Genomic DNA, 15,126 nt, shown 5'->3' on the forward strand with positions numbered 1-15,126 from the left:
AGGGTCACTGCAAATCAATACAAACCTGTACTGAGAGTTCACCTCCTGATTGGAGTGTTCACTTCCAGTGTCACAATGCTCCCATCTGCGGGGCACAAGGGGTCACCGACAAATGTGTTACTGGTGACAAAGCTATAGCAATAATCAGAAATGGGACACTAACTCCACATTTGTTCATGTTTGTAGTATAACTCCTAAGTACAGGGAGACTGGAATAGCTATGCTTTCGTTCCATTAAATCAAGAAGTTCTAGGATACATCTTACAGGAATCTTGACTTTAGATGACGACATGCTCCTCTGATCCTCCTGCCTTGGAGCTGCTGACTGAGCAGAGTAGTCTGAAGCTTTAATTCTTATATGCCAAGAAAAACCTGCATTCCTCCCATTAATCACTTGCGGGACTGACTCCTCGAGTCGGCACTTACAGTACACTCCTCCACCACACCTTGAGATTCAGTGGGACTTCTTTTCGTTTAAGTAAAAGACGAGAGCAGGCGAGTAAGTGGAGCACCTCAAAATGAAAAAGAAGCTGTTAAATTGGGGCTGAGATAGCCATCAGTCTAGTATCCTGATTACAGTCATCTGGTCACGTAAAATAGCGGCGAGAACACATTTGCCACAAACACATTTCAAAGAAGAGCACGAGCTGTTTAAATACTATAATCTTGCTTTGTCCATATTCTGAAATACATGAAAGAGATGGCGTGATTGCCAATTAATGTAACGGCATGGGAGGAGCTTATTTTTTGAGGGCTTTTGCTAGAATCCCGTCAGCTGTCAGGAACTTACTTCACACAAAAAAGCATGTCTCTAAAACGTGTGGGAGTCTTTAACAGATTAATTAATCAGAATATTTATTTAGTCAAAAAAAAGGATGGCTCTGTTGCATTCATCTCAAATTTATATAATTATTACTCATGAAAATCAATGAGTCATTTATAAAAAAGGGACATAATATAAGTTTCGGTTTTTTTGAAGGATTGAAATTTTCATTAACTCATAGCAACAAAGGCCTATTTTAATTCCAGGATAGTTTTAATACTGCCCAGTGTATAAGTCAAATTAATGTCTAGGAGCATAGAGGGTGTGGCACATGCACTCTAATACTATAATAATCTGTGTTTAAGAGGTTTTTTTGCACTACACATGACTCTAAAACCCAATCTACAGATTAAATTTATACATACAGCCGCACTGGCACTGTTGCCGTGTGTGCAGATAAATGAGAAATTCTAGCATCCAATCAAAATATTCAGTCAGTGTTACCGCACTGGTGCTCCACTCCTCTCCAGTTCTATCTAACAGACCTCTCAGATATAAATAATGTAGCATCAATATGCTCGCCTTGCATTCTCAAAATCAACTCTTAGTGAGGGGGTATGCTCACAAAGCTGAACAGTCACACAGTTTACATCTGCCACAACCAAATGTGCAGAAAACCGGTTTGGTCATTTGCTCTAATTGAGCATATGTGCACAATCCGGCACAGGAGAGCTGAGGTGTATTCATGTGTGCTCCAGGTTACTGCAGCATCCAGACGGCAGAGTGCAGACACAGTCTGGCAGCACAACATGAAGACTGGACTCTGCAAACCCTCTGCTGGTGGTAAATGACACTGCAACAGGGAAAGTGGCTGAGTCATTCCTTCTAATAAAATAAAGTCTATGATACAGTTGCAAAGGCCAAAATGAGCTGCAGGGGAATGTTTAAATCAATAAACTATACTTGAAACAATAAAATAATAATCACAGCGTCAAGTAATTCAGTGAGAAAAATAATGTTTCTTAAGTTGAAACAGCCAGTTAAAGCTCAAGATATGTGCTATAACACATTAAGTGACTACTTGGTCAGACTGTACTGCAATAGTAAAAACTGCAGTATGTTTAAGTATCAATATATACATTTTGTCCTGGTGTTTCTGCTATTTTCACCATTAACAAGCCACAATTATACAGTATGCACTTGGCTTTCCATGACCACTAAGTTCACATTAGCAAATCTCATTTTTTTGAGCCCATGTGGTGGACATGCATAGCAATGGTATACTGTAATTTTGTCAGTGGTGTAATGAGACTGGGTGTTCACATAGCTGTGGTTCTTTATATAGAGAATGTCAACAATGCTGTGTATCATTTATCTATATATGGTCAGCACTGTCAGGAAATATATTTCACAATTTTTTATATAGGAATAATTCAATATTTAAGCAAACACACCTAATGCTTTCTTGCTGACAATTAGATATGACTGATGCCACCTTGATAGTAAATATGAAGCAGGAACTTGTAGCTAGTTAGCTTAACTTAACCCAGAGACACAAAATATAACCCATTTCTCCCCAATCACAAGAAAAAACAACACATTTTATCTTTTTTTTTCTTGGTTTGCACAAATAACAAGTATAAAAGTGTCTTTTTTGATGTGCGTCTACTTCTCATTGGACAAAAAGTGTGCAACCACCAAAGACATATTCAAGCACACAAAGATATAGGAAGACAGATTTTTATATTTGGACAGGTAGCTTCTTTCCCCCATCTCACGTCTTTATGCTAAAGTAACAAAACCACCTGCCTGCTGTTTACTTGGACAGATGTCTCTATACAGTCAGCTAGAAACTAAATAAGAATATTAACCACAATGCTAAAATAGTCCTTTAGATTTGAATATTTAAACAGCACAGATGATTGATTTTGACTAGTTTTCTGTTTAGTACCTTTAAGAATCAAGACTTGTTAATCAAGTGTGCCAGATGTCAGTTTAATGCTGTAATTTGACCTGAACCTAATGACGGTTAACAGGATAAGGAGAAGACTACTTTTTGTGAAGCACGCTAAAGAGACAAGTGTCAGCAAACCTACATCAAGGACTGAATGAGAACACACAGTCACATCACCATTTTTACCACATCAAAAGGCGAGTGCCAAAAAGATGAAGAGGTTCAGGAGCAGCCACATGTTCATACCTTAAAGGGATATGGCAGGGTGCAGAAGCGGGGTAAACATCCTCACAGCGGTCAGCAGAAGATGCAGGAGGGGAGGCAGGGGCTGGGTGAGGAGGAGGAGGACAGGGGGACGCAGGCGGGGTTGGTAGGGCTTCAAGTGTGTGACCCTCTGGAAGTGTGGGGACGGGGGTAGGGAACTCTGCGGTGTCTCGGAAGTGAGTAGGAAGGAGGTGGTGATCGGAGGGTAGTGGTTGAGGAGAGGCGGGGGGCAGGTGACCGCTCTCTACTTTGTCACCGAGGGAGGGCCTGCATGGGAGGGAACACAAAACATCAACAAACAGACCAAAACAAGAAAGCCAAGTTTGGAAATTTGGAGTTCCCACTCAGTTTTTCTCCAAATTCCCATCCAAATGGCCCATGAAGTAAACTCACCACAGAGCAGAGTAAATGTAAGGAGGATCGCTCTGTTCTGTGCCATCACTTAAACCTAGCAGCGACTTGAAAAACAGAAGACTCGCTCCAACCATCCTAAGAACGTTTTGTCACCTCTCTCATTGCTCCCCTTACACGATAGTCCATGCTTGCCCTACTTGCCCTGCGGAGCCCGTTTGAGGGAGTGCGGCTCTGTCATCATCGGCCACCTGGTGGAGTGGATTTGGCACTGATCCAGGCCCTGCTTATCAGGAGTGGTAGACTCTTCTAATCTGACAGGCAAGGCGATGGACGCCCTTGCAGCTGTTCCCCACTTGGGGCATGCCTCCTGTTTAGAGCTAAAAATATCCCAGTAGTCGCTTCTGGAAAATAGAGCTTCACAATGCCTCCATAAAGTAAAGCACATGTATCGTGTGCTTACGCTCAACCATCTGCTGAGCTGCACTTTTTAAATGCCCCTGCCAGCTCGTGTCAGACTGAAACAGAGCTCGGTTATTCGCCCTCTCTCCGCAGCAAAGCCTGAACTTAATAACATTTAATGAGGGTGTGTGCTTTTCTTAAGGGCGCAGCAAGTTACAGGTTACATTTAACAATGTGGTTATTATCATTCCACTATAAAGCAGGGAATTTTCTAATTGATGTAAGGCCACTGCATACATGATTTTTAATGTTCTCTGAGGTCAAATCAGATTTTTTTCTGTTTTTAATTTGGTCCCATTCCTCTTTTTTACCACAATTAGAAACTTACACCAGAAGGCCAAAGCTATACATGTGCCAGCATCTGCGGCCAACTTGGCACATGCAGTCTGAAAATAGAAGCGTCATAATGCTTACTGCTGCCTCTGAAGATGGACAAATGCGGTCCTGGCGGGCATGAAGACAAAAACATTTTATATTTTCTGACTCGCTGCCTTCTAAGTGATGCTAATATCAGCTGACTCGCTCAGGTTAACAGCTGGAGATTTCCAGCCGAGTTCTGCTTCCAGATCCAACGTGCATGAAGAAACAGAGGCTTCTCCTTCCAGAGTGGGACGAACAAATTAGATGGAGCACATGTGCTCATTTACAGCCAGACATCAAACAGCTTAGTTCTACTGTTGGCATTAACACCTGGAGTCTGCTCAATACAGAGTTTACTGTAAGTAATTCAGCTGTGCGCATTACTCAAAGGCACCTCACGGGCAGTTCAAAGAGAGCACAGATATGACAATTCTCAGAAAAAAGCACCGATTCTCTAACGCCCATACTCATAACTTTGCCAATACAGCATTCAAGCCAAACACACGCACACAAGTTGAAAGCAACCAACAAGAAATAACAAGACACAAAGTCCAGAGAGTGTGTTTAATGAGTGTTTATAAGGATGACTGTTCAAGAACACACAAATGCGCGTTTTATAATCATTAGCCAATGCTGAGCTTAAAGTATTATTAGGCAGGCATGAAAGTGGGTTTTTTTTACTCCACTTGTGCCGGCACAGGCATATGAACCTACTATTACCATGGCAACACATCTATTTACAGTACAATGTGGGTTATAGGACATCCTACCTCTGTTTTGAGAAATATCCCACATTCTGGGCTAAAGAGTCACAGCTGTTTTCCTGCGTTCCTCAACAGAAAAAAACTAGCTGTGCTGCTTTTTAGAAAAAAATTTATATGATACTTTTATGTAATGCAGTCACGAGCCCTCAATGTTTCCTGGAAGATCCAAAAAACATTTATTAAGTCACACAGCTATGATTCAGACTGGATTTATGGAAAACTTTGATTGTTAGTGTTGATCTTTACCATTACTGAGGAGATTTCCAAGGAAGCATAACGTGTTCTAACCTGTTAGAGTTTTTTCTTTTAACATGGAAGGAGGTGCACCTTTCATTTCACAACTTAGTTCTGGAAAAGCCTTCTCTTCCCTTCGTCTCTCTCTGCTCTTCCCTCCCCTCCACCCATCTGGTGAGGTCAGCAGAGGCAGAGCATAATTAGAACTAGTTACCTACAGACCATCTGCTGCATCCACCTGGAAGGACATACGCAAACACGCACACACATGCACACATACAACTACCAGAGCTACTGTTTGTCAACTCACCCAGATTTCAGCCATCACACGACTTCAGAGGTTACAGTAATTACAGTAAGCGATGGAAATGACCTGAACTCCAAAACAGCGGAGCCGATGACCGCACGTCCCAGTCCTCCTCTCCTCTCTCTTTGACTCTCGGACTAACTCTGTCAAACAAACTCGCACCGCAGCACATGCTCGAGTGTTTCTCTGAACCCTGGCTTTTGTTCCACTCTGTCTGGTCTGTGCAAATGACTTCAGTGGGGCTGAGTGCCTGCCCAAATTCCTCCCACTACAAGCTTCAGTTCACAAAGCCGCACAGACTGAGTAGGACTGACAGCTCGGACAGCCTTCAGGGGCGGAGAAAAAAAAACACAATGTACACACAGACACACACACACACCCGCGTATCATATCATATATCATATGCTGTCACGTTTGTTTCTGTGGCACATGTACGCAACAGTAACTGTATCTTTTGATGAAACCTCAGGGAAATAACATTCTTCCTTTTTCCTGCTCTGAACAATGCTGTGTGGATCCAACAGCAGTGATGGGACAAGTGTTGAGACTGACAGGCAGCAAGTGCTAATCTGGCATGTGGGATGGCTCCTCGGCATGTGGCCGGAGACAGCGACAAATAAGGGAATTTGAGTTCATTAAGATAGGGCAAAAGGGATGGATCACACGGAGAGGTAAATAGAAAAGCATTGTGCTTTTACCTAATTCTAGTGAGAAATCGGGCTTTTCACTAAAGGAATTAGTCCAGCTTGTGCTGCTGAAATGCTTACATTAACACTGACCGATACACTGCTTTACAGTGCTTATTTAACTTAGAAATTTCAACAACTACACATAAACCAGTATATATCTGAGATTCTTATTAGTTCATAGGCACTGTTAAGCCTCTGTAGACACCCAGACACCCTTGAAGTGTCTAAAAGCCAAACAAATCCACCAAGGTTATTTTCCAAGCACACGGAAATCAGTTTTAAATGTGCGGCATGCACGGCCGACCTGTGAAGCACATGTCCCCCAAAGCTCCCTATTTTACACACATGTTCGCTCCAATGAAATGCATCTGATAGATCAGTACAAAGGAAATGTTATGACAAAATCTCCTTTGTTTGAATTATAAATGATCTCCAGTTGGGAAATCACTAAACCACAAAAAAATTCCTCTGACTTCAGTTCAGCTGGGGGTTAAATGGACGTCTTTTCTTGAATCCAGACCCCGATTGCGGTGTGAAGAAGAGCGAGTCTGTTGGTTAAAGGAGTTTCTAAGGAAACATTAGTTGGCTGTTTTACTTAAAGTGGTGAAATGCGTTTCCACTGGAAACTGTGGGCATCAATTCAAAAATATGACAAGCATGTGATACAGACAGTAAAAACACTCACCCGCTGTCCCGTAGCTCTGCAGCCGGATCCTGGACCGCCTCTGTCGCTGCAGTTTCCTCAGCTAGGACTTCAGCTGGCTCCACGGGCTGGATGTCTAACGGTTTTTCCACTAGCTCCACTGGCAGCTCGCTGACCGGCTTCTCCTCTGATTGTGGGGACTCTGTAGTCGACTTTGTTGTTTCTGGTTCTTCATACTTCGTTGGTTCTACAAGCTCACTATCATTAGCTGTTGGCTCTGGGATCTCATCTGTCCTTTCTCTTGCCTGTTCCTCATTCACTACTTCTATTGAAGTAACTTGCTTCCTATTTGGTTCTTGAACCTCATCTGGATGCTCTTCTTCTTCTTTCTTGGCTGTTTCTGGAAGCTCTGCCTTTGTCGTTTCTTCTTCTTCTACTTTTATACTCTGCGGTGGTTTGGAAAGCTCTGCTACCTCATGTGCTGATTCTAGGAGATCTCCTGCCTTTTTTAAAGGTCTGGGAAGGTCTACTGGCTTCTTCACAAGATTCACAGGTGGGATCTCTGCTGTCTCCTCCGCTGCTAGCTCTGGTGGTGGGGTCTTCTCCTGTCTCACGGGAGCTGCTATCTCCTCAGTCGGAGTGAGAAACTCTTGTTGAGGAGACTCCAGAGATGGAAAGGGTCTGAGAAAAAAACAGAAGAAGAGAAGAGGGTGGGGGGTTTGTTGTTTAGTTTATAGCACATGCTCAAGGAATTACTCACAAATCAAAAATGTGTGTGTGAGCAAGAGGATGTGTGTGGGTGAAGTGCTCTAGGTATGTTGTTGTATTGTGTTGAGCAGTGTGTTTTGTGTAAGAAAAGGCTCATTCTTCCCCCGGGGACCAGGGACGATGTCACGGCTGATGTCACTCTTTGAATATAAAGGGCTGCATTACTTCCATTAGACTTCAACAGGCACAGTCATCTGACCCGAGTTCGAGTTAATACAAAGTGCAGCTCTGTGTTTACCTCCTCATTCATATTCATTGTCAGACTGCTCTCTGTAATATCCCTTCAAACAAGCCTTGAACATGGTGCTACTTGAATGCTAAGTTAGGGGAACAAAATGCCAGAAATCTTTGGTAACAGACACGAAAAGAAAAAAAAATGTAGCTGTTTGTCCAGTTCATAATTCGTTCCTTTCCTCTTTCTATTTTCTTTGCCTTTTCACGCTGAGCTTTAACATGCAACATGATACATCTGTATCACTGTAAGGTTCTCACTGTGCTGCTCTGATCGGCAGTTCTTAACATATTTGGCTCATATGATCATTTTAAATAAGCACACGCTCTTTCATTTACCTTAAGGCATCCACTGGGTTCACTTGTTCGCTTTGAGAATGGGATGCAGCTTCTCTGAGCGCTTTTATCCAGTTTGTGTCTGCTTCAGCAGCTTCTACTTGTTCAGCAGGAGGGCGGCGGGCCGGCGCTCTATCGAGTGATTCTGATTCACACCGCGAGACAGCAACAGTGGGTTTAACCACAATGTCATCTGGGGGCTTTGACAGTGGCACCACATCTTGTGGTTTCTCTGAGTGGGTAAGAGTTTCGAAAGCTTCCAGGCGTTTTGATGAAACAACAATTGGGCCTGTGTCAACATCCGCAGTCATTTTTTCTGTTGCATCACTGTCACTTTCTCCTGCCTTACAAGGACCAGTGTTGCCATCAGAGTGACAAACAGCAACCTCTGTGCTAATCTGTGCCTCCCCATTTTGGGAGTTGCCTAAAACGGTGATTGATCCCGAGCCCATTTCTTTATCACTCCCTGCTAAATGCACCACCCCCTGCTTTCCCAAAGCCCCACCATCTATGACTTTTATCCGATGTTGTTCCTCACCCTGCCCGCTAACATTCCCTTTATCCAAAGCTTCTTTATCTTCCTTTGTCATCTCCTCAACATCAGGCCCTTTTATGGGTATTTGTTCTATTGGGCTGTTTTGTGTGGCTGAGGTTTTATTGGGGCTTTGCAGCTCATGAGGCCTGGAAACTGTATCCTGACTTTCACACGCAACGCTTTCACTACCGGTGCTTTTTACAGCCGCAGCAACCCTGAAATCCTCTCCTCCAGTTTCTGGATGCGCGGCAGGATCTGGCAGAGAGCTGCATGTGTGCATAGAAATTTCACCAGCCTGGTTTGTACTTGGAGATACATCTGCATGAATGGCATCATTAACTGTGCTATCTTTAGTTAAAATGGGAATATGAAAAGATGAGCTTTCGTGTTCCTGTGAAACAGGCTCAACAGATACAGCCAGATTCTCCGACAGCTCGGATTTTCTACTCTGCTCTTGGCAGACAGCTGATAGATCACATTTTTGCTGATCTTTATCACTCAGATCACTCACAAACCCAGTGTCTGGCATTAAATCTCTACCTGACCCCTCTAACACCGGGCTTTCATTCTCATCTGTCTCCTGACTTCTCTCACTTACATGAGAGCTACCAGCTCCTATCCCTGCATCAGGTGAAGCATTTCTCTCAGCACTTTCATTTGAATCAAGGGAAGATGGCAACCTATGAACCTCTGGTGAAGCATCCTCGCCTTTCACTGACTTTATCACTCCTTCATTGCTCATGCTGGCATCACCTGCCAACTCATCCTTGATTCCTGACTGACAAATATCCCCAGCAGAGCTGTCTCCTTCCTCTGTGGCTCCTTTTACTCCCTTAACCAGTGTCTGGGTCTGATCGTTAGCCTTTTCTCCCCCCTCTAGACAGCCACCTGACATTGCCTCTGTGGGATGTCTGGATCCCAGATACTGTTGATGGTGCTCCTGTTGCTGAGCAAAACAGTTTGGATCTGGTGTGGACTGTGATTGGCCAAGAGCTGCACCCAAATCTGGTGCAGAGTCAGAGCTGCATTCCAGCGCTGCTGTCGGAATTTGGCGCAAACTGGAATCATAAACAGTCAGAGGTTCGCTACTAGACTCTAAGTGAGCACGCAGCATGTCCTCGGATGACCCTGGAAATCTGCTGGGAGATGAGGAACAAGTTTCTGTCTCGCTTTTGGATTCAAAACTGTTCTTTATTTCTTTTTCCTTCTTCACATCCTTTAATGACGATTCACTCTTTTGTCCTATATGTGCGTGTGGTGGCTGCAGGCCTCCAATTTCTTCTATAGTCTCTTTATCTGCTTCATTATTCTGTTGTGGCATTGTGCCTGTCTTTCCTGCCTGTGGCTTGCTGCTGTCTGCTGCTTCCTTTTGATTATCCATTGCTGCCTCTTTAGCTTGTTTCTTTTGCTCTTCAAACAACATGGCGGTCTGATCTCCCATTATGTGGTTTTCTTTCACATTGTCCCCTTTAATTGTATCATAAACCTCGTTGTCGGGCAGGTCGGAGTTAAATGGGTAGCTGACATTTGTGATGTCATCCCTAATGGAGGCTTCACAAATAATAGGTTTAATGCCAGCAGAGTCTGGCACTGTTTGAGACAGAGGAATTACATTAGCAGGTTTATTTCTTGTCAGTGCATCGCTGGGAGGCTGAGGTGGAATCAGATTTTCCTCTTGTGACAACTGACTATTTACATTACTGGTAACAGAACTCGCGAGTTCAGCAGCAGACTCCATAGTATCAAAATTTAAATGCTCCAATTTTGGCAAGACCTCATTAGCGTTAACACAGACATCACCGATCTCAGCATGCTGTGCTAATGAAGTGTGTGTCACTTCTCTGCTCTTATGGGCATCCACCTCTCTGGAGACACTGCTGCTGTCACCATCAGCACTGCAGTTATATGCCTTTTCAGAGACAGATGCATCAGAGTCGGTAACGAACTCCAGGTGACTCAACATTGGGCCAGGAGGCCGCAGCTCAAAAGCAGGATTACTGACACACTGCCCAATAAACGTGCTTGACTTATCAGATGCCGTCACTTCTGAAGTCACCCACGCGTCCTTTGTGGGATCGGCAGAGCCGATGGGGGACTTGGGCCCTTCCCCAGCCTTCGTAATATCTGGGTTAACTGGCTCATAAGGAGGTGTTTCACCTAATTGCATAACAGGCTGATCAGTTGGGTCACAATGCTTCATCTGCAGAGAAGCTGCGCAGGTCAAGGTCACAGGTTCAGATGTTGAACTTGTGTCAACATCACTTAAAGGTGCACAGTTATGCTGGTTCCCTTTGTTTTCTTCAAGAATGACAGGAGTAGCACTTAAAGGTGATTCCTGAGGCTGGTCAATGTTAGCTGTACCTTTAGACTCTGCCACCACCTTCTTAATCTCCTCCTCCTCCTTTGGCAAACACACAAATGCAGCATCTTTCTGTGTCTCCGCCTCTGCCTTTGCTGTGACCAGTTCAAATGTCAGATGATCTGACTCAGAGATGGCACTTCCTGGTGGTTGTAAAACATCAAAGCACCCTTCATTACCAGTACGAGTCTCCTCAGCAGGACGTGGAAGCTGTTGTGAGCTGTTCACCGACTGTGAATCTACAGTGTTTGTCTTCAAATTGTCACTATGTGATTGATCTGTGGCAACGTTCTCCTTTGTTTCTTTAGTCCTCGTGTCCCCTTTGGCCAAACAGACATCTTTCTGTGCCTCTGAAAACGCAGCTGCTTCATCCTTGGTAGGAGCTGGATTTATAGGGATGTCTGGCTTCTTTGAGCTGAGAAAGTCTGTGAAAGTATAGCTGGCCTCAAAAACAGGATGACGCAACTGCTCGTGAACAGTCAGCGGGGGTAAAGAGGCACAGTCCAGAGCTGGCACCGGCATGGTCTTGAGATCCACGGAGGAACTGCCCATTTGCTTCTCTGCATCCACAAAGTGAACTCTGTTACCTCCACTCCTGTCACATAGATACACACCGACTTCAGACATAGCGGTGCTACCACTGTTGCTCTGGCTATAGGCTTCGACTTGAAGCTTGGCTGCACTTTCGACTGTCCCTGCTTCTGTTGTGCTACTAGGCTGAACCTGTTGATTGTTGCTCGCTTGTTGCTTAACTGGGATTTGCTCTGAAGTGATCAAAGGCTGGCGTGAGGTTAAAGACGGGAAGACTCGACTGTAGTTTGTCTCTGTGACGGATGACTCCTCGAAAGTGCGTCCCAGAGCCAGCCCTTCCTCTGACACTAACTTCTGATCGAGATCGGCCCGTCTGCCTCCGTTTGTTTTACTGTAGCTCTGCTCAGCGTCAGGGAGGAGAGGTGAAATTGCTGCGCCACGGTGCTCCCGGCGGGGTCGACAGAGACGCTCCTCTTCTGTGCAGATGCTCTCGGTGATGGTAGCGATCGACTCGCTCCAGCTATGTGATTTCAGCTGTGACTCGGCAACATCGGTGGGCGGACACCTTTCAGTCTGAGCAGATGACAGCCCACTAGCAGAGCCTTCTGGCTGGCTGAATGAACTGTGCTCTCTTACCAGCCCTCCTTTCTCTACCACCTCCTCTCCTCCTCCCTCTCCTTCTCTCCTTGATCCCGCAGCAATGTGATCCTGACAATCAGAACCAGTAAGCAGCCCAAGGGGAGAAGTATTGATAAAAGCCTCTAAGCACTGTGGCTCCTTTTCTGCATCTCCCTCTTCGGCAGGTGACAGCTCTCTGTGTGAACTCCAAACGGTTGCCTCTCTCGGTGCCTTGATTTCGCTCTTGGCCGAGTTGTGTGGCATTTTGCTGGTGCAGCTTTCCTCAGCTGCAGCCAGTCCCTCTTTGGCTGACAATGCAAGTGAGCATTTTGCCTGGGAACAGATTAACGCGAGCCGAGAAGGGCTGCCCAGGACTTCGTCCCTCTCTCCGTCTGCAGAAATGAGGCACTTTTCTGTCCCTCTCTCCCCTACTCCTTCCTCACGCTCTGCAACTGCTACAGCAGCTACTCTCTCCACTAAATCACGCCTCACGCTTTCTCCCTCTCCCTCGCTTTCTATCACTTCTGGCAGTGTGGGTGTTGTCAGTGGCAACGCAGTAACCACCGCTAAAGCCTCTTCAAGGACGCTCTCCACGCAACTCTCTCCCACACAAGTTCGGCTGTTGGAGAGTGGGACGTGATTCTCGGGTGTGAGTATTTTTGCTTCTGTAACTGAAGCCTGGCGTGTTTGTGTATCTGATCTCTTATCACTAGAAGCAGCTTGATTGATCGCTGTAGTTTGGACATGTGTCACGGGTATATTTTGGTTGCTGGTTTCACCTCCAGTTACATGTTGCCCCCACTGCAGGCTTTCATTGGAGCTTTCATTTATGCTGCTTAGGGCATCATTATGGTTGTCTGATTGATGAGGCTTCTGCAAAAGAGCCCGCATGGGCGCAGGTGAACAGGCTGAGGGAGTAAGATGATCCTGACTGCTATGAGGAGATGATAGTAGGGAGCTGGATGTGGCTTTTCCTTCAAGCTCCTCCTTGTAATCAAGCCTGTTGTCAGGATGTTCCCCACAAATCACAGGGCCTGAAGGTGAATCTGTGGGATTTCCAGCATTTATGACTTCATTTTCAGATTGCACTGCTGTGCGTGCCTCCTGCCCAGTTTCCGGGCTTTTCTCCATCTTTTTCTTTTTCCTGTGTCTCTTTTTCTTTGCCTCTTTGTTCTGGGCAGCCTGTTTATCACCAGCTGAACTCTGCTTGTATGTGTCTGACTCCTGCTCCACAGTGTGCTTGCCTGCTCCTGTCTGTCCTTTTGATTGCAGCTCTGGTAATGCGTCTCTATCCCTTAAACGAGGGCTACGCTCTGATGTTTCCATAGCTGAATTACCTATCTTTGTTTCAAAACAAACACCAGCACTGAAATCATCACTTAGATTTTCTCCTTTGTCTGTCTTTGCCTCCGTGTCTTTCTTCCTAATCACTACATCAAAGTCTACAGTGCTACTCCCCCCCACAGATGCATTGGAATCAACATTTCCCTCTCTTAGATCGTTTGTATGATCACTAAACACAGCCTGTTTTGGTTGTTCTCCAGCTGAATCTGTTGGCATTTCTAATTGTATTTGCGTGGGTGCTTCCTTCTCTTCATCTGTCTTAATTTCTTTTTCTGCTTTCAGGTTTTCAGTCTCTGCTGTCCCATCATTATTCTCAGTGCCTAGTATGTAATCCCTAAAACTAAACACAACTGTATCCTTCTGACTGTCTGCTGTCTCACTGTTTCCATGTGCATTCCTGTTTCCATGGCCCCCGTTGCTATGTCCTAGCTGGACAACGATTGGAGGTGGAGACGATGACTCACTGGACTTGTTAACCATCACTTTTCCGGTTGTATTCCCTTCATTGCACCACGTCCCGGGCCCGGGGCTGCAAGGCTGAGTGGGAGTGAGTATGCCCAGTGACACCATTTGTTCTTCACATTCTTGGAAGGCCTCTTGGAGTTCCCGGTCTAAGAACGTGGACGGGGAAGGGGCCAGGGGTCTGTTACTCGGATAAGGTGTGGCAGCAGGCTGAGTTAAGAGCTGGACATCGCCGTGAGGCCTGAGGCAAGGGTAGGGTGACAGAGTTAGGAGTACACAGAAACAGCTGCCCATTCCACGATGCAGCTGATAGAGTAGAAGGCCATGCTCTGACACAGCACTCTGTGACATGCACAGATGACACACAACTGCACCCGGGATGCCTTTTCTAAGATACAGATTCTCTTACAGGAAATAATATCAGCCGTTTCTGAGAATACAAGACGGTTGTTAATGACACATGCACTCCAAAACACATTGCAGTGAGTAGCATTTGTGCAGTTTTACTACCTATTTCAAACCCTGCTGCTACAAGCCTTCAGTATCTCAGTATTTTGGTATGACTTTCTTATTTTCAGTGTGTATCAAAAGCTTAAAAGCCTAGCGTAATTTATCATCTAATTAAAATGATTTAATTTCTTACTGGAACTATAAATTATTTACTGTAGTCTCATTGTGCCATAGTTTGATTAAATATACTGAGAAAAAGTGTCAAATCATTCATCCTGATTACAGTGATGAGTAGTTTCTGGGTTATTGTGAACAGTTTTATAGCCTTAATAATTTAGCATTCATGCTACTTTAATGCCATTCATCTGCACTTGCTGAGTCACTGCTAAAACATTACCTGCATTACAGGAAAATGAGGGACCATTTTAATCTTTTATGCTGTCTGAGTACAGAGAATAACCATCATTATTAAGCTATAAGACAACCTATGATGTTTGTCATCATCACACGGTCCATTCAAGTTTCGTTATTTTAATGCATTCTTTTCTAAAGAAGTCCCGATAAAGCAAGTAGGAATATCACCGAGGATCACTCCGAGGGATTGGTTAACACAGTCACACATGACTTCTGCATAAAGACTCTGCCAAATCCTTGTAAACACAGCGTCTGTCCTCACATGTTCACTTGGCAGTCTCTGCTAA

At 44.8% G+C, this 15,126-nt stretch overlaps 1 protein-coding gene across 27 annotated transcripts in view; it reads right to left on the reverse strand.

Annotated features, from left to right (window-relative positions):
• Window positions 1–15,126, reverse strand: part of tacc2 (transforming, acidic coiled-coil containing protein 2) — a 48,002-nt gene that overhangs the window by 23,103 nt on the left and 9,773 nt on the right. For 25 of the 27 annotated variants that reach the window (XM_019366299.2, XM_019366304.2, XM_019366315.2 and 22 more), the window contains 3 exons: window positions 8,130–14,216; window positions 6,834–7,472; window positions 2,964–3,248 (listed from right to left, as the gene is read on the reverse strand). In XM_019366299.2, the coding sequence (XP_019221844.1) occupies window positions 2,964–3,248; window positions 6,834–7,472; window positions 8,130–14,216 (7,011 nt within the window). The remainder of the gene's footprint in view (window positions 1–2,963; window positions 3,249–6,833; window positions 7,473–8,129; window positions 14,217–15,126) is intronic. The other 2 variants (XM_025897252.1, XM_019366313.2) reach the window with 1 other exon arrangement.

Source organism: Oreochromis niloticus, linkage group LG13, assembly GCF_001858045.2.
Source record: "Oreochromis niloticus isolate F11D_XX linkage group LG13, O_niloticus_UMD_NMBU, whole genome shotgun sequence".
NCBI classification, from domain to species: Eukaryota; Metazoa; Chordata; class Actinopteri; order Cichliformes; family Cichlidae; genus Oreochromis; species Oreochromis niloticus.